Source organism: Leptosomus discolor, chromosome 11 (genome assembly GCF_034619465.1).
Source record: "Leptosomus discolor isolate bLepDis1 chromosome 11, bLepDis1.hap2, whole genome shotgun sequence".
Classification (NCBI taxonomy): Eukaryota; Metazoa; Chordata; class Aves; order Leptosomiformes; family Leptosomidae; genus Leptosomus; species Leptosomus discolor.
In genome coordinates, this window is record NC_141401.1 from 22810759 (window position 1) to 22830443 (window position 19685).

Sequence of the window (19685 nt, forward strand, 5' to 3'; positions counted from 1 at the left end):
GAGAGGGGTTGAGGAAGAACTTTGTGAGCAGTCAACATTAACCATTGTTGCTATGTCTGTCTGCTGTGAATTGGAGCTTTAAATAGCTACAGAAATAGAAGTTAGGGTGGAATTCACTTCAGCACTTCCCTGTAGCTGCTGCAGCTTTCTATGCTGAAAAGATGCTACTTCTAGAATTGGCTTGCTGTAGCGTTGCTGATAGAACTAAGATTTACATGCTTGGTTAAGAACTGTCAGTAGAGTTTTGGATTAGCCCATTTTAGCATTGCTTACAGTTGGACAGGATCCCCTGAATTCTGGTTGTTGACTGTCTTTTCCACCAGGGTGCAGACTCCTGAGCAATTTGTATGTTTTTGAAAATTTCTCACACCATGCACAGCTATTGGAAAGTATATTCCAAATAAGTCTGAGGTGCAGAAAAACTGTCTTCTAACCTAGTGTCACCCACACTAAGGGGACAGGCAGGTTCTTTTAAGGATCCTTGGCAGAATGATGGTGGTACTAAATCATAGTTAGAATTAAAGCTTTATATTCTTAGCAGGATATTATGATTAGTATAGGCACATAATTGATGATTAGAATGGCACAGTATTTCTACAAGCAGAATCAGTTTGGTACAATCTATAAGTAGTGTAATACAGAATTTATAATACAACTTAATGAATAATTCTAATCACCTGGACTCTGCAGATCAGGTAAAAATCTTAATATGTGGTTTGCTGTATCAGTATAACCATCATAATCCAGACATGAAAATCATATAAAAGAATACGAGTCACTCACTCCTTGGAGGCAGCAGACGGTGGCGGGGGTGTCCGTGGCCACTGGGGCATCACAATTCTTACTGTCCAGCAGCAGTTCAGGTCCAGGTTCCTGCTTGGGACTTGGAGCTGCTTGATTTTGTAGACAGTGCTCCGTGTGCTGCTATGCTTCCCTGTTCTGTGACGGGGTCATCAGCAGTACCTGGTTGGCCAGGGGCCGGGCGCCTTCAAGGCCAGCGAGGAAGGGAGTCGTCGTCCTGGCACCGAGCAATCTTGAGGCTGATAGGGAGGGGAAGAAGAAATCTGTTTGGTTTGTCTGCTTCGTTCACAGGACCTTCAGAGCCTGAGAATGAGGGAAAAGGAAACAAATACGTGACCCACTTGGTCACGGAGAATGGCTGTTTGCCTCGTAAAATGGCTTTAGTTGTGCTAACTGTATTACCAGGGGTCGGGAGCAGCAGGTGCCGGCCACACCTAGTTAAAGAAGTCTGAAAGTTGAAGGAGGGAGTACTCATTGACACTGGTAGGATATTAGTATTTTACCCATTTCAAGCTGAATTACTGTCCAGGGAATTATCTTGAACTTGCCAGCACGAGGTGCTGTAGCGGTACGTAGTACCAGCAAGTTCAAAAAGAGATTAGATGCAGTTACTGACAGGTGTCCAGGAGCAGTGAATAGACGAGAAAGTGCTCTCTGACCTCTGTAACATTGCTGTGCGTGTTTGGTGGTGCCAGAGGTTTCAGTTGAAGATTGTAGCCTGGATTTTCTACTCTGACTGCCTAGTTTTGCCTGCTGCAGCTGGCAGAGAGAGTGTGAGCCTCAGCAGGCCCTTGTCCTGATCCAGTGAAAGCTTGGAAATCAGAACAAGTCATCTCTGTCACTGGAACTTGACTGTTTATTTTAAATCCCTTCTGGTTTTACTTATGGCTTGATCAGGCTCATTTGAAATTTAATACTGTAAAACTCCTTCACTGTCTTACATGTAATGTGTAACCTAGTTAAACCCCATGTTAATTGCAAAACAGAAGTAAAATACCCTCCGGGAAGGACATCAATCAGCCAAGCATAAATTTGGATATTACACCAATGTTGTTCATGTCCTTGATGGGGTACTTGTGTTGATGAAGATTGATTAATCTCTGAGTTATGCCATGATCTTTCAGAGTTAAGTAACAGTATAATTATATATATTATACACAGAGTATAATTGTATATATTATACATGTTATACTGCAAAAAGCGTAATCTCTTGCTTATGACTTCTGGATTATTAAAGTATTTGATTATAAAACTTGCTTACAGAAGAGCCTGTGGTCTGTCGATGGCACCTAGCAGTTCTGAAATAATCTTACAACTTTCTGGGGAAAAGATATGCTCAGTTACCTAAATATTGGACTACACAGTACTCTATTATTTTAAAAGTTATATTCTGCTTAATAAAGTACTGTAATCTGACAGATTTACTGTCTTTGTGATGTAGGGCCTGGAGGAGGGAGTGTTTTGGTTTTTTTAAGGGATGATTTTCATTTTGAGCATGTTCAAGTTTGTGTTCAAGCCAGTGTAGTTTATCCCTTCCCCTAGGCTGGTTGAGCAGTAGGCTTCTATCATAAAACAGGCTTTTAAAAGAGTGGAAAAGCTTCTGTAGAGACATTACTGATTGTTAGTCATATAGAAAACCTAACTGCTAACTGCTGTCGGTGGGTCTGAATTGTTGGGGTATGCAAAACTTGCAAACTGAAATTTGGTGGTTTACATGCACTATAAAATACTACTTGTGGATGTGAGTAGGGGAAGAACTATAATTCAGTAGAAACTAATAAAATTCTTGCTGTAATTTTCAGTAGAGGTTTTGTTTTTAACCAGCCCATTTAAAATGTAGAATGAGTCTTTCAGTGGTAGCCCAAAGGCTAATGTAGTCACGAACAACTGGAGTATAACTTGCTTGTTGTGTTTTGTTGTTCAGGAGATGAGAGAGAGAAGTAGTGTGCACCTGCAGGAGGATAATTTTCTGTTTGTTTTATAGGCGTAGGTATTATGCTGAAAGGAGTACAGAACACCTCTCGTAGAGCTACATAACTATGTTTCTGCCAACAGTCCAGTGACGCTTCTTGAAGGGAAATCACCTTCAAGGAGTATAGGATTAGTATAGTGACATGCTCACTATACAGATTTAGCTGTTCTCTAAAAGGGTCAATCATTTAGAGGATGCATTGATGAGTAAGGTATTCCTCTTTATACTATCAAGTAAGGTCAAATTTCCTTGAAGTTCATTCCAGACAGAAGATGACTGGTCAGTGACTGGTACATGCAAAAAAGCCAATAAATGAAGTATACCTTATCATGGTGGACCATATAAAATATCCTGTGTAGTGGACGACGGGTTGAAAAGTAATACTGAGAAAGATGTGCAAGTGTTTTATCAGCTGGTGTATTTCTGGGTTTGGATTTTTGTTTGGTTTGTTGTGAGTGTTTTCCCTTGGCTGTTGGTATGTTTTGTACATTGTGCAGTACCTCAGAACTGGGATTTACTGAAATACCAAATTCTGTTGGTTTTATGCCCCTCCTAAGAAATTTACTTTACAGGTGTCTGTGTATACCGAGTATATTCCCATGTAGATCTAAAGATGTAGACACCTTAAAGATATGTTCAGCTGTTTACTGCTACTGTGTAACCTTGGATTCACCAGACGGCTCCTAAGAGTTACGTATGTGGTAAATATTTGAGACATGCGAGTGCCTCAAAATTTTCTTGAGCAAATGTTTTTGGAAACAATACAGCAAAACCTCTGAAAATCCATTTGGTTTATTTCTGCATGTCGCACATCTCACTAAAGAAAGCTTCCTTCTGCTTTACAGGGTTGTGCACTTAAAATTCACATCAGCCACCTTGAACTACCCTGACTGATATACCAGTAAAGTTCATTTTCAGACACTAACTTAACCTGCAAAGTTACGTCATGTGGAACTGCAAAACATCATAGCTTTGCTAGGATTTGGCTTCGAGTAGACTTGAATTTTAAGTGCATTTGGCAGTGAACTCTTTTTTTCCCCCCACCAGCTTTGGTACTACAGAACATTCAAAAAGACATCTTACATTTCACTAGTTCTCTAGTATCACCACAGTTTTAATTTCTAATTGCCTTGTAAATTACATGCTCTAATGCTAGGATAAATCCCTTATATGTGGGCTTGCTGAAGTTTCAGGGGGCTTTCCTTGGCAGCTGTGTTGCTGCTCATGTGCTGTAGGCACCCTGTATTCTGTCAAGGAGGCTGTCCTCTGAGACCTCCTTTTGACAGATTATTTCAGCAACTTTTGTTTTAACACTACCCTTTGCTCTGCCATGTATGAGCTTGTCTAAATCAGAATAAACTGGTGTGGTTTTGTTTGTGATGTTTCAAAAACTCTGTTTTCTTCCTTGTAGTAAGGTATGAGGAGAGGCAAAGAAGAAAAACAGTAAGTCCCGTTGACAATGAAAGATTGGGTTTTCATACCATTTAGTACTACTATGGCTCTGTGGCTGGTGTCTGGCTATGGAAGAGCTATTTGATGAGGATTCTGAAAATTACTTCAGTGTTGCTTATGTTACTGAACTTTTGCTGTTCAGCTGACTCTGTTGTTCAGACGAATGTAGTGAAACCAGTTTGTAATGGCTGGTTGTTTCAATTTGTATATACTGTTCTCCAAACTACTGCAGTGTTCTTAAAATAAGTGAAGTTCACGTACCTGTACTTTTCCCCTTAGTGTGCTTCGCTTGAAAGCTCTCTTCATTTAAAAGGGGCTACAAAGTTGTGTATAATCATAACTTACATTCTTAGTTTTTTCCTAGCAATATAATCTTACTAAATGCCTTACAAATATTTACATAGTTTAGAGGAGTTGTTTTTCTGCTTCATTTTGAAGAAAGAGTGGTTTTTTGGATCCTTGTATAGGAAAGCACTTTGTGGGACGAAAACCCGATCAGTTTGTGCTTTTGACTTGGGAGGGTGCTATTAGAAAGCATGAGCAGTAGGAAATAGCATATGGTTGAACTATGTCTAAGCTATATCCTACTCACAGCAATTTTCAGTATTCTCCTAAAGATTTTCTTTATTATTTTGGAAAACCATCGGGACTAAGGATTTGCTTAAAAAAAAAAGATTAAGTAAAATCAACTGTTGAACCATGACGAAGGTGAGTATCTGAATTGTGTAGATATTCAGTTGAGAATTCCCTTTGGTTTTCAGGAGATAAGCTAGTGTCAGTATTTCAGTAGAGACGCACACTGGAGTTACATGGCATGTGATTTTGTCCTCAAGGAGGTGCTGTTTATTTTCAGAAGTAACGAATCATACTTAAGGCTATATCTTCCTGCTTTTGTACCCATCAGATTTCGATAACTATAGAGCCTGAGGACATGTGGACCCCAGGAGTGATCTCAAACTTACTGTAATTCAGAGAAGTGCATGTTTAGAAGCACAAAGATATGGGATAAATAGTTGTGTGTTTTTTCCTAACTGACCTTGCACCAGCCGCTTGGCTAGCTGGTTTTGTCTGAGAAGCAGCTAAGGTAGTTCTGGGTAAGCAAGCTGTTGCTTATTTGCCTGTGATTTGCAGACATGAAAAGCATGACATTTACATTCTTCTGAATGTGGTGATGACCTTAGCTGCCTTTTTTTCATTTTGAGTAATTGGCCTGTCTGTATTTTCAATTTTAGCATGAAACTTTGTTTTTTAGACACTAACATTTTCAGCCCACCCCTTCTCGTTGGTTCCTCTACCACCTGGAGAAGGAAATTGTCGTCGGTGCATTCCAGGAACCTCCTGGGTTGCCGGTGCCCTGCTGTGCTGTCCTTCCAACAGATACCTGGGTGACTGAAGTCCCCCATGAGGACCAGGGCTTGTGAATGTGAAGCCAATTCTGTCCGTCTGTAGAGGGCCTCGTCCGCTCGGTCATCCTGGTCAGGTGGCCTCTAGCAGACCCCCACAATGATATCGCCTTCCCCTGCCTTTCTTCTGACCCTGACCCATAGCTCTTGGTCTGTTCCTTGTCCATCCCCAGGCCAAGCTCCATGGACTCCAGCTGGTCCTTGACATACAGGGCGACACCCCCTCCTCTTCTCCCCTGCCTGTCTTTCCTAAAGAGCCTCTACCCATCTCTTCCTACACTCCAGTCAGGAGCTATCCCACCACGTCTCAGCGATGTGTGTAACGTCATTGGAATATCTCAGACGGCTCAAACTTGTTGCTGTCACTTTACAGCTGTAGGGAAGTGTTCCCATATATTAGGCTGGAACTTTAATCATTCTTCATGAAGTGGGAAATGTTTCCTATCAGAACTTATCTCTAAATTGATTGTAGAATGTAAGCTTGTGTATCTACACCCCCCCAATCTTCTCCTTCCTTTTTGTACTTCAGTATTTACAGCAGAATTGCTGCTGTTAATAATTAGGTCCTGTGTTTGACAGCTCAACCTGCAGTTTTGACATACACCGTGAAATTCTCTATCTACATGTGTTTTAAGTCTAGGAAAAATTAGTCTCTTAAAATGACAGCTCCTGAGATAGATGAAGTATACAAACTTTCTTTTTCCTTTTCCCTCATCAGGAAGTATTGATGAAGATGTTGTGGTGATTGAAGCATCCTCCACTCCCCAGGTCACTGCTAATGAAGAAATAAATGTTACCTCAACCGATAGTGAAGTGGAGATTGTCACTGTCGGTGAAAGCTACAGGTGAGACTTGCATCTCCTTCTATTAATACAATTTTGCTTGACTCCAGGTTTGTCATAAGGCTCTATATTATTAAAAGCCCGTAAGGAATGTCACAGAAACTCTAACCAGGAAGCACAGTATGCGTTTTTCATTTTTTAAAAAAATAAATAAAAGAAAGAAACACACCCCCCCACTAAACCCAAAACAGAAACAAATAGAAAAAGCCAAACCACAGTTTTGCCAAAGCTTGACACTTCTACTAATCTGGATTTGGTGAGGTGGTTTAAGACAAATGCATGCATAATGTAGATTGCATGAGCACTTGGAACTAACTACATTTTTTGTTAAACTCTGACACACAAAGGGTGTCATACTCACAAACATATGCAGCCTGAATCTACGGCAAAGAGGAAGCAGGGAGAGATGAGAGAAATCAACATTTTAAAAATTCATTTCTTCAGCAATATGTTTCTTTGTATTTCCTTCTGTTTAAAAGAAAACAAAAGCTGCAGAATCAACAGATGCTCTGTCTTGAGGTGATTAGAACCATGTTTCTAGAAATACTTGATTTATCCACATGGATTTATTTGTTGGAAAGAGTCATTAAAACTTAGGAGACAACATGTATGCTTGGAAAGGTGAGCTAGCTCAATTAATGCTTTAGCCTCTTAGAACTTGCCTGTAAAGCTTTAAAGGGTAAAAAAATCAGGCTAGATTAAAGTGATTGTGCTTATAGAACACTAATTCAAACCTGATTAACGATAAGGTGCTTTCAAAAAATAGGCAGCTTTCTCTCTTCCTAACGTCAATAAGAAACGTTTTGTGTAGGAGCCACAAAAGACTTGAAAAAATTCCATCTTTCCTTCCTTACTTTCTGCAATGCTACAGCCAAAATGGTGGCAGCACCCCTCCCCCCACCTCAGTTTTGTTAATGTCAGTGGTGTCTTTACTGGTGACTTAAGTGAGAAGGAGAATTAACCAAGGGCCCTTCTGGTGAATTTAAATTTTTGGCCTGTTCAGTTTGTTAGCCCTTCAAACATGCAGATTTCTCAAAGGCAGAATGGTCAAATTAAGTTTTGCTCTCTATTTACTGTACTTGCTGTCAGCAGTTGAGAAAGGACATCACTGAAAATGTTCAGCTGAAAAGAAGATTAAAGAAATAATTGGGATTTATTTTTGTATTGGAAAAGTCATGATTCTATGTCCAAAAGTATAGAGTAAGGAAAAAATTCTAGGGGGTTTGCTGTGAGGAGGGAGGAGTCTTAAATTCAAATCTTGAGCCTGAAATGTTAGAAAATTCTAAACTAGTCTTTCATACTTTCAACGTGGAGCATTTCCAAGGTGAGTTTTCCTGGTTTTCAAGCATATTAGAGTTGCCAGCCACAATGTAAGGAACAAAGGCAGCCCTGGGACATCTAAATGATAGTTCAGTATAAAATTATAAATATAAATGCTGTAAGCAAACTGAACATTATGAAGGTTGTTTACCAAACTCAGAATACTGTTCAGAGTGAAATAAGTGGTTACTTTTACTCTTTATAACTTGTGTGTAGATGAGAGAGGTTACTGTTATTTTTTTTTTTTTTTAAAGGCAAAAGTGTGGTTTCGGATGGAAATAAAAAAGTCAAATCAGAAACACAGAAATGAAGAAACCTCTTTTAACATTTCATAGTACTGCTACCTTTTTTCTGTAAAATCTGCGGCAAAGCTTTTTGATGCTTGTTGCATACACTGAATACTCTTGTACTAACTAACGCTCGTATTTTTTTCAGAACTCAGTTATTAGTGGAGCAGTGTATCCCTGGAATGATATATGGACTTACAGAATGCAAATTAATAGTAGTGAAAAAGATTTTCAATTTTAAAAAGTTTACATAAGTTCTGGAGGTTATCACTTTAACGTTTGTCTTTATCCAAAACATTCTGCAGGGAAGCTGCAACTTTACACCTGACAATTTCAAAAAACTTAAAATTCTGAAGTGTTAATCTTGACCTTAGTAAACAAAAGATTAATAATAGGCTCCAAATTTAAACTGTGGTAAGAATCTATGCTTGGGATATTTAAGCGTGTAAAAGCTGCTTTCTCTGCCTTCCTAAATGGAAGATAAAAAGCAGTATTTAAAAAAAAACACTTTTAAACAAATGGTCGTGTATAAATAATAGGAATATTTTAATTTATTTACAATTTACAGGTGAAACTTACTTTGAAAGGAGTTGATGCACTTGAATACAGGGGTTTTTTTGTATGAATGAACTTGCTAATACCTGAAGGTCAGCTGATGGCTGAGTGCGCATACAAGCTTACTGGGCATTTTAGTACTAAAGATCAGAAACAAGGAAAGAAAATTCATGAAGTGTTTGATCTGTCTCTTCCTGAATCATCCTTTCAGTCATACGAGGTTTTTCTGTGGGAGACAAAAAGACTACTGGAAGAAAGAAGGAAGCCAGCATTCTCCAGACAGCACACCCGGATCCCTTAGAAACTCAAGATGTGTTTAGACTTGGAAAAGCTAAAGACAAAAAAAAACAAACCCCAAACAAATTGTTTCAAAGAAAAAGGTAGTAATGCTGAGTAGGGAGAAGATACAGAAAAAGCTGTAGAGAGGTAGGGCTGTGCGAGAGAAAGAGTTTCTTTCAGCAGTGCCTTCCACCAGACTATTTGGGTCCTGCCTTGCTTGTCGTGACAGCAAATAGTACAATTTTGTGCTCGCTTTTGAGCTTTGCTGTCTTGTTTTGAGTGTAATATTGTATGGGTTTTAAGAATTCAGTTTAGTTTTTTCTTTCCTCCCTTACAGCATTTATTTCTTGTCATCCTCCTCCACTCTGTTGGTGAAACCCTACTCTGATGATTGCTGTTTTCCTCAAAGTAAGGAGATCTGATAAAACTGGCAGTGGTCTCTGGAGAAGGCAGTAATGGGCCACCACTGCTTAGCAACAAATATGTAGTGCTTGATCTTAAACCACACAGAGTACACTTCATCGGTAGCATCAGTGTAAAATTGCCCAGTGGATACCCACTCATTTTGCTCCCCTAGAAGTAAGGAGGAGAGTGCTCATGAAAAACCCTTCCTTACTTTCATTCTCTCCTGGAGAAACTATTCTGAACCTTACGAGACCCAGTGAAGATAATTTTGTTTCTAGAAAAACACTTTTAGTGGGAATTGTTAAGCTGCAGTCTCTTTGAATTGATCCCACAACTAAGAATTGCAGACCCAAAAAATCTTACTCGTTGTTTAAACCAAGAAATTACCCCAAAACATTGTGACTACATCCTTTTGTTGGTGCTTTTGCTACCAGAGCTGGTTAAGTATTTGTCTGATTTTTATTTGCCTTGTGAAATCAAGATGCTAACCCTATTCTGCTTGTTTTCTGAGTGGTCTCTGGTGAGACGCAGTTGGTAGCACGTGCAATTCTCACTTGGTCATGTGTGTGTAGAAATTTGTCACTTTTTCTTACGTTGCACGCAGTCTCAGGTTTGAGAAAATTAAATGCGGAAATCCGTGTGTTAGTTTCTTCCTCCATGCCCTTCATTTTGCCCAGTGCACTATATTCCATCAAAACATCGTTACGTACTGATAATTATTCCTCCCTTATCCATCAACATAGGGTCACCTTCAAAGCATAGAGAAAGTAGATCTTTGATGTAAAATAAACTGCAGTCTCAAGCAGCAGTGTAGCAGCTGGAATCGTAGCTAGGAGTACGAGATAGACAATATCTACCAAAGTGCTATGACATCTTCACTGTCGGTCCTTTTCTGATGAAGAAAAAGCTATTAAGATCTGGCTGAGAGTTGGCTTGGCATTAAATGGACTAAACGATTTGGTCATACCTACTTCAGAGGTCGACCAGCCTAATCATTTTGGGATTACATGAACTCGGCCACAGGCTGAATATACACAGCGCCATATAGCTAACATATTAATTAGTCATTCAGAATAATGCCCTGTTTAATCATAACAAGGAAATAAAGACCCAGACCTCTAACTTAAAGACTGTTTCGATTCAGTAGTCCTTTGTTTCCACCTCTGTCTTTGCTTGAAATCATACCTGTTTCAAAAACTTCTGAAGATTATTAGCTCACTTCATAGTTACATGCTAGGCCTTATTTCTCTTTGTCTCTAGTTTATGCTTCGTGGTGTTGTCTGCTTGTTCTTCTGTGCAAGAAGACATCCAAGAAATCTCTTATTGTTGAATTTACAGCTTGCGTTGAAAAAACCAAAAAAATATGGGTGTGATAGGTACTGCACTGGTTTGATATGAAGCAGGTGTTCCTGTAAAGAAGTAGACACTGGCAGTCCTGCATACAATTCCACAGCTAGTTTTTCAGTCCTTTACTGCCAAACCTGAGGTGCTCTCGTGAACCTGAACTCAGTTAACTGAAGGGGAGGGGAAGGTGAAGTAGGAGGTGAGACCTTAACCTCTCCTTGTATTGCCAAAGCGCACCGTGGGTCACCGGAGAGTAACACTAAAGGTTTTAAAGGAGCTTGTGAGGTAAATTTCATTCTGGTGTGTTGGTAGGACACACACAAATCCATTTGGACGTTATGTAGGTCCAAACTTTAAAGAAAATGCACCTTTTTGAGCCAACCTGATCTTTAAATTACAGTGACTACTGAAGTGGAATTGAAGCGTAAGCCAGTTGAGAAGACTGCAGCAAGCACGCTTTCTGCACGGCAGGAGAATATACTGATCTTTGTTAGTGAGCTCCACAGCTAATGGTGAAGGGAGTACAGGCAGAACAGAAGTGTGGACTGAGCTCCGTGGTGCTTCGAGCAGTGGGTTTTTGGTTTTGGTGAAGTCATTCCCTTTTCTTCACATTTTCCTCTCCTGAATTTCTGAAGTCTGAGTGCATTGTTTTTCCAAATTGGAAAACAAGAGCCACTTGATTTATGTAAATGCTGGAGAATCAAAGGTTTTTGAAAGTGAACTGGTAGATACAATACTGTAAAAATATTCTTTCCTTAATTAAAGACCGTATCCTCTTAGCCTAAACTCCAAAGCGTCACTGATTTGAGCGCTTGGATTTGTATGGCTAAATTGAATAGAATAGGTGCTAAGTGTTATACTACAGAGATAAAACCCGCCCCTTTCCTTAGGTATGGTTACAGGCATATGATTTCCTCTCCTCAAGCCACATTTCATTTAAGTGTTACACAAAGCTGTGTTCATTCTTAGAGGAGAAGGAGGGAAAAAATATTCAAGAGAGAAAAGTCCAGAGATTTTGCACTTTGGGGACATTTTGGAAATTTAAGTTATAGAGATTATCGTCTGAAAATATTCTGTCACAAGTTAACGTGCAAAAGAACTTAATGTTTACAAATTTTCATTGTCTTTACAGTTTTGTCATTGATAGATCTGCTGTTTCAGACTGCACAGGAATAGTACAGGATTTGAAGACCCTTCATTTGCTATTCACAAAGTCAAAAACGTAACAGCAGATACAAGTGCTGCCTGACTGTGGTTGTAGGGTTTCACAGTGATTTTTTGTATAAGTTACCTGTATGATTTTATAGGAACATAGTTTAAAGACCTTTAAACTCTACCTATTGGATTATTTGCCATTACGTTATCTGGTAAGGGCTGCAGTAGTGTTTGTAAGTACACATCTAGTGAAGGCGGAGTAGTGGGACATTTCAACATAACAAAATGCTTTGCTAATAATAATAAAAACTACCTCACATATCTTCTCAAACAGTGAGGAGAAGAGTTTAATAATGGCAAAATTTAGGTCAATATTGAAGGCGTTAACCTTTTTCTAAGGTCTCGTTCAACACTTGGACACACAAGATCGCACTGGGGACAAAGCTCTACTTCTCACGCTGCACGACCTCAAGAACAGCGGAACCGCAGTAGGGTTTCCACAGTCATCCAGCCACTGAGACAGAATGCAGCAGAAGTGGTGGACCTCACGGTGGATGAAGATGGTAAGTTGCGTTGATCTGAGAAATAGCTTCCTTTTTCAGAAGCAGGATGATCAGTGTAAGGGGAGTGGAGTTAATTGCATCAGTTATACCATTCTAGGAAGAAGTCTCCATTCTAAACAAATGAATTTCGAAGCCTGTCAGAAAATCCTCTTGCAGCCTTCCTTTTAAAAGTTTAGCCGTTCCCAGTGGGTCTAGTAGATTCAATTTTCCTTCCAAAACAGACTTGGGTGTGTGTCTGAGGACTGACTCACCAGGCAGAAATTACAGAACAGGTTGGAACTACTTCTTTAAAAATATGTGCTTACTTCACTACAACACTATAAAAGGAAAATCTATCACTGCCTATGCTTTGGAGTAGTTACTGTTCATTCAGGCCTTGGAATAAAAATAATTAAAAAGAAAACTAAAAACCAAACTAGTAAAGTATGTCAGGTTTCTGAAGCTGCAACCTTTCATTGTTCCCTAACATTAAAACCTGCTGACACTTAAAAGTCTATTCCTGCTGAAAATCATAAGAGCAACTTTCAAGTGTTGTCAGAAGTGGAGAGAAGAAAAAACTAAAGCTCATGTGCATTTTTGCAGGGTTGTTTTTTGGTGGTGCTGGTGGTTTTGGGGATTTCTTAGGTGCGTATTACTTTTAATGTTTAACAGAACATTTTGTCCTGTTGTGGTTCCATCCCTGAGTGCATCACAAGCTATTATCTTCCAATATCTTATTCTTCAAGTTGTTTTGAATTTTGGGGTGGATTGGAGAGTTGGAAGGGTTTGGAATTGGTTTTGGGTGTTTGATGGTTCTTAAGAGGACGGCTTGATTTACAGATTCTTTATGGATTTACTGTGAAATATCCCAACAGCTGTATGATTGAAGGGGAATAGGCATCTATTCCTTAATTTACTCTTTAAACTCAGATTATAGACTTTAGTCTTAAACTCAGGAACCAAATTATTTTTAAAAATATTATTGTTGAATGAACTTTCACTTCTGTAAGATACATATTTAAGACTAGCTGTTTCTCCCCCTCAGAGGAAATACCCAAGATGAGTCTTCCAGGATTTCAGGGATGTTATTTTTGAGATTAGACATCACATTTCACACATGAACAAGTGTAAAATGACAAAAATCCCGAATTAACATTGTTACAAGGCGGCTATGCACTTTATCATCACTTTATTGATGTCTTCAGAGGTACTGATCTTAAAACTTTGCTAGCTACCTTCCTGAGCGCAAGGATCATACCTCCATCTGTCTTCCTGGATTAATGTCCGTCAAGTGTGTTGAAATTAAGTTTCTCTTAGCTAATAGTTTGAGATTGACCAAACCCACTGGCTTTTACTGGTTTTGTTGGGAAGAAACAGAATTGTCTGTATTGCTGATGGTGAGTCTCAACAGTAACAGGCTAGCATGGTGACTGAGGCTGATAGAATTGAGAATTCTACGAGATTGCTTTCAGAATATGTTAACATCCAGTCTTGAGCAGTGTGATCCCATAGCAATGTTAGGCTACACGTCCTGGATACTTGCTGTTTTTTTCTGAATTTAAACATTTATACGTTTCTCCCCAAATGCTTTCCTTTAAATAAAATTAGTATGTTGGAATGCCACATTAAAATCCAAAGGAATTTTAAATGCAAGTATCAGGTCATGTTGTTTTAATGTGATGAATTGGAAGACTTGCAAGAAGGGAGATACGTTTATTCCCTTGCTCGCTGAGTTGCTGATATACCTACTAGATACAGAGAGCAATCTTGAAAACTAGTCCTGTTTCAGTTTGAGACTGCGTGAGAGAAGTATTTGAAGTGTCTTGATATCTTTTTTTCCTGATACCCATGCAGACATTTTTACTAAAAAAACCTGAGGCGTTTCTGATAATACTCCCTTTTATGGTATCTCATATTCCTAGCCATGTCATTGCCTTGTCAGCAATTAGAGAGAAATTTCAGACTTGCAGTCAAAGGCACACTTTTTGAAAACTAAATTTGCACTAAGCTACCACGTATCTTTTTAAATTTTAACCTGTTTACAATTGTGTAGTAGGAAACAAGATTCAGCAAGTGTTTGGTGTATTCCTCTGGATCCAATTAAATATGTTGCCAGCTGTTACCTTTAAATATGCAAAATGAACATTGAAGTACTTTTAACAGAAATCTCAAATACTGATTTAATGAATCTGCTTTTAATATGTATTGATACTGAAACCCAAGTTTATCTTCCTAGAGCCATTAGTATTGGGCATCTAGAATGACTGAAGTTTGTAAAGTAGTGCTACTAGTTTAGATGTGTCATTCTTGGTTGGCTATCTACAAGTTTTTCTGCATTTTGCAGACATTTAAAAAATGGTAAGGGCAGTACGTAATCATGGAGTAGTTTGCCTGGGGATTTATGAAATGCTTCAGCAAGTGTTTTTGTCATAAAGTATGACAGTAATTTATTTTCCTTCCTAGTAATATTTTATTCAGTAAATAAAACTTAGTATGTCATATCTGATTGGGAATTGATTTTATATTAATTCTTAAAATTTGAGTTGATTTTTTTTTTTCAAAAATAATTTTTTTTTTTTCTACACGAGTGAAACAGAATTAACTTCTGCGTTTTGTACATGTCAGGCTTTTGTGTTCTGACTTAACATTTGGCAAGACCAGAATGGAAAATAACTTGTAAAACAATTAAAAAACAGCAACAACAATAAAAAAGCCCGGCAGCTTTTAACACTTAAAGAACATGAAAGCTTTTTTCTTTTGGTAGAGCCGACAGTTGTGCCAACCACATCGGCTAGAGTGGAGCCACAGATTGTGAGTTCTGCTTCCAGTAACAGTTCTAGTGCATCTACCTCAGAGCAGGCCTCTGATGCAGCTTCCAGCGTCTCCAACAGCCAGCCCTCTGCAGCACCAGAGACGACTTCCAGTCTTCCCAGTGGCGGCACTGCTGGTACTTCAGCTGGAGGTACAGAATAAGAGGAGCTTTCTATACTGTTCAGTTGCCTCCTAGTACAAAGAAGGTTGATGAGGTTAATCTGCATTCTCTAGATTAAAGGTCACGGGAACTTTTTTACTGAACATAACCGTTACAATTTGAGAGGACAAGAATCTGAAAAAAATCATTGATTTTTCCCGAAAGATGAAGGAAGTTGTGCTGGAGCCTTCTGCTTTTGCCTGTTGGAATGATGTGGTTATACCTAATGAACCACATTCTTACTTTTTGAGGAGGTAGAACGTAGTTCACAGGGAATTAAGTCTTCCATTGCAGGGTGTTACAGGGGTGGCTTTTTTTAAGGTCTATTGTAAGGAAGTGAAGGATGTGTACAAATTCCTTGAACCTCCCCCTGTAGATTACTTCACTGGAAGCACATTTTTACAGATCTGTGTAGATACTGGCCTATATTAGAGCTGTATGTGCAGGTAGCACTCATAGCATCTCTGAAACACAGGTGCTCTGCCCCTGTCTGCAAGTGAGGTGAGGTACAAAAAGCCTGAGCTGAACACAGTCGCACAAAAATTTGAGGTGTCTGCATGCTGACCACAGGGACAATCTTTCCCCCTTTCCCTACAGATAAAATGGCTTAAATCAGTGGAATAAGGCAAGTATCAGTTCACACGTCCTCTGGTGGTTCCCATGAGTACATCCACCTGAAGCGTTCAGTTTTGGTTCATTTGGCAGGCTTAGCTAAATCTTTTTTGTATCCAGTTTGTTTTGTTTTAGTCTAGAACGGTTTTTCAATTGGTTAAGCATATAGTTGTGAAGTACAAAGATTTTTTTTTTTTTTCTGTTTAAGACACTGCTTTACAGTGATCAGCTTTGCTAATTTCTTTTACTTCAATATTAATTTCTTTATCTTCAAGACGATATGAGAAGAACTGCATCTAATACGACACTGGAAACTGGCCCTCCGGCCATGCCGAGGTTACCATCGTGCTGCCCTCAGCATTCTCCTTGTGGAGGACCTTCACAGACTCATCATGCGTTGGGGCACCCGCACACAAGCTGCTTCCAGCAGCATGGCCACCACTTTCCACATCACCACCACCACCACCACAACCCTCACCCAGCTGTTCCGCTGTCTCCTTCATTCGGTGACTCCAGCTGCCCTGTTGAAAGGCCTCCTCCAGTGCCTGCACCTTGTGGAGCAAGCAGCAGTTCTGGCACCAGCTACCATGACCAGGCACGTCTCATTATTGTCCCTCTCCCTTTGCGATTTCAGGTTGTTAGGAGAGAACAGAATAGGATGCTGAAATATGGATTTTTCTCTTGTTCTGTAGCAGGTGTGGTAGAAGGGAACGAAAAGGAACATTTGAGCCATAATATATGGATGCAAAATAATTATTTTTTTTACAGAAAGTTATAATCCAACAAGTAATCGTTGACAGCTGACATCCTGTTGGTGATTGTAAGATGATAGTGGCTTGTTGAAGCAAACCAAACATTAATACCTTGAAATATACTCTGCTGTTCACAGCAGGTTTGCAGTGCAAATAATTGAACTGCTTTAAGGGAAGAACAAAAGCAAGTCTAATGTTCTGTTTATAGAAGAGCAACTCTTTTTTTTTTAACAGCATTGTTCTTTAAGACTTTTTAAGTAACTAAAATCAGAGCTCTAAACCAATATGGTTAAAAGTGAGAACCATACTGTGCAAACTTAATTTATAAAATGCGGAACTTTCAGTCTGGTTTCTGTTTTTGTAATACATTGGGCACAACTGAAAATGCTGAAGATTGTTTTTTGCCTCTAAGTATTTCACTGCATGTAGCTCCCATATACTCACTGATTTATGCATCGTAGGATTTGGGGTTTTTTTTACACAATCTGGTGCAATGAATTTAGTCTCTCACCAGATTGAAGAACTTAAGAATAAGAAATGTTAACCATATTTAAAGAACATATGAGAGTCAACCCTTAAAACTTAAAAATTTGGATCCCAGTTGCTTCTGATAGCATTTGTATTTTTTGTCACATTATGTGTGAGGGTGACTTTGTTTTCAATGTCTGAAGAATGGCTTGAAAAAAGATGGTTTGTTTATGCAGCAGGCATTGCCAGTAGACTTAAGCAGCAGTGGTATAAGAAGTCATGGAAGTGGTGCTTTTCATGGAACATCTGCTTTTGACCCCTGCTGTCCTGGTTCTTCATCTCGAACTGCAATTTATGGACACCAGGCTGGTGCTGGCCCAAGCCAATCGATAGCAATCGACGGATATGGATCCAGTATGGTTGCGCAGCCCCAGCCCCAGCCTCCTCCACAGGCTTCGCTCTCCTCTTGTCGGCACTACATGCATTCTCCTTGTAAGTACTGAGGAGTACTGGGGACCTCGGGGGCGGGGGGATGGGATGGAACACGGGACACGACCCAAACAAACAAGAAAACAGCTTCCCTGGCAGCATAGGACAACTCGGTCTGCTTGCTTTGGTGTTAGAACTGGCCTAGCTAAACACATACTAAGAAATGTATTTAAACAGTTCAGATTGTGTAGAGGATTTGAACAGGATGAAAGTGAAGTTAAAATATTTTCTTTCGAGTGACCTTAACTTTCAGACTTCAAAAACTGTATTTACTGTGAAAACACTTTTCATCGCCTTTGTATTTCAGCAATGCCTTCTTACTTATTTTTCGTTGGTCTGCCCCCCATCCCATCCCCACAATGAGTTCTGCTTGAGCAAGCTCAGAAAGTCAACTCATTTGTTGGATTCTTTTTTTGGATTTTGTTGTCTCTACAGAATAGTGGACTTGGGGTGCGGGTGTTGAATTTTTAAAAAATTGAACAATCAACTTGAAGTAAAACTTCTCACCGTATGTACCTTTTTTAGCATGCATCACACGGATTTTTTTTTTTCCTTTTTACCAACATTGGCAAGTGGAATACTTTTGGCTGCAGAAAGCGTGGGTTTCTTGTAGGGTGTATTGCCGGAATCACCTTAGTTAAAAATTGCATAAACACGTATTCCCATCTCGCCACTATTTACGCTGGGGCAGTAATGTCAAAGCACCTGTGTGAAGATACTTTTTAAAACAGATTTAAGTCAAAAGCTGCTACTGACCAAACTAAAAGCCCCTGATGTTTTCATTGCAGATGCTTCTTTGACCAGACCTCTTCACCATCAAGCTTCTGCATGTCCTCACTCTCACGGAAATCCTCCTCCACAGCCACAACCTCCACCTCAAGTAGATTACGTTATCCCTCATCCAGTGCATCCCTTCCATCCTTCAATCTCCTCTCATGCATCTTCTCATCCTGTTCCACCTCCACCTCCACCACCAACTCATCCTTTAGCGAATGCAGCTGCTCCAATACCACAGCATCTTCCTGCCACACACCAGCCTATATCCCATCACATCCCTGCAACAGCACCTCCAGCACAAAGGCTACATCCTCATGAAGTGATCCAGAGGATGGAGGTCCAGAGAAGAAGAATGATGCAACACCCAACGTATGTCACAAACGTACTCAGAACAATATCTAAACATATAATTCCTTTCCCTCAGGTTTGTAAAAGGTTGCATGTGGATCTCAAACTGTTAATTGCATGGTTAGGAACTGTTAGTACTAAACCGTGGAAAGAAGTGTGTTTACGGTCACAGTCACGTGAGCATTAAGACTGAACCTGTTCCATTACATCTCTCCATAGTGTCGCCAGGTAAGGCGTGAATGGGCATGGAGGAGAAGGGAAGCCGATGTTTCTCTTGCCCATTGTTCATCCTCGAGGTGACAGGCAGGAACTCCTTTTCAAGCTGGACAGCCTAGAAAGTACATCATAAGCTCCTTTCAAATCTGTTCCTTGGCAGTGTGTTTTGCCCTGGTGATAGTAATAAGATTCTTTTTATCTAACTAATGCTGTAGTGTAAAATGGACAATTTATCATAAGAGACGGTTTACCAAGTTTAATTCAGATTTAACCTTAGATACTTACCTAGCCTTACTATGCCATTATGTCTCTAGAAGAGAAGGAAGAGACTGAATAATATCTTTATGAGAATGTGGCCAATGCTGAGATGTAGCTTTGGTGATACTGTTTAAGAGATGCTACTGTTGTGGCTAAACTAGATTCATGACACTAGTACCGACAGAAATCAGGTCAGTTCTGGCTTGGTATGCAGTCAAGTTATTTTAATTCTAGAGATAGCGCTTTTAAATATCCAAGAGAATTTCAAGAATGAGCTCTCTAGTTGCTGGTCCTAACTTTGTTATACAAATTCTACTGGTGACTAACTTAAAACTGATTTAGAAGTTCATGCTTAAACAAAAGTTTGTGTTAACTGCAACTTTTGAGGCAGTTTCTGGGTAATTCATAAAAATATCTACAGGCAGTAACTGCTCACA

At 39.5% G+C, this 19685-nt stretch overlaps 1 protein-coding gene across 5 annotated transcripts in view; it reads left to right on the forward strand.

Annotated features, from left to right (window-relative positions):
* RNF111 (ring finger protein 111) overlaps positions 1-19685 on the forward strand; it is a 57626-nt gene that overhangs the window by 23215 nt on the left and 14726 nt on the right. For 3 of the 5 annotated variants that reach the window (XM_086471448.1, XM_086471450.1, XM_086471452.1), the window contains exons 3-8: positions 6347-6473; positions 12215-12378; positions 15122-15319; positions 16216-16535; positions 17397-17652; positions 18438-18795. In XM_086471448.1, the coding sequence (XP_086327574.1) occupies positions 6347-6473; positions 12215-12378; positions 15122-15319; positions 16216-16535; positions 17397-17652; positions 18438-18795 (1423 nt within the window). The remainder of the gene's footprint in view (positions 1-6346; positions 6474-12214; positions 12379-15121; positions 15320-16215; positions 16536-17396; positions 17653-18437; positions 18796-19685) is intronic. The other 2 variants (XM_086471449.1, XM_086471451.1) reach the window with 1 other exon arrangement.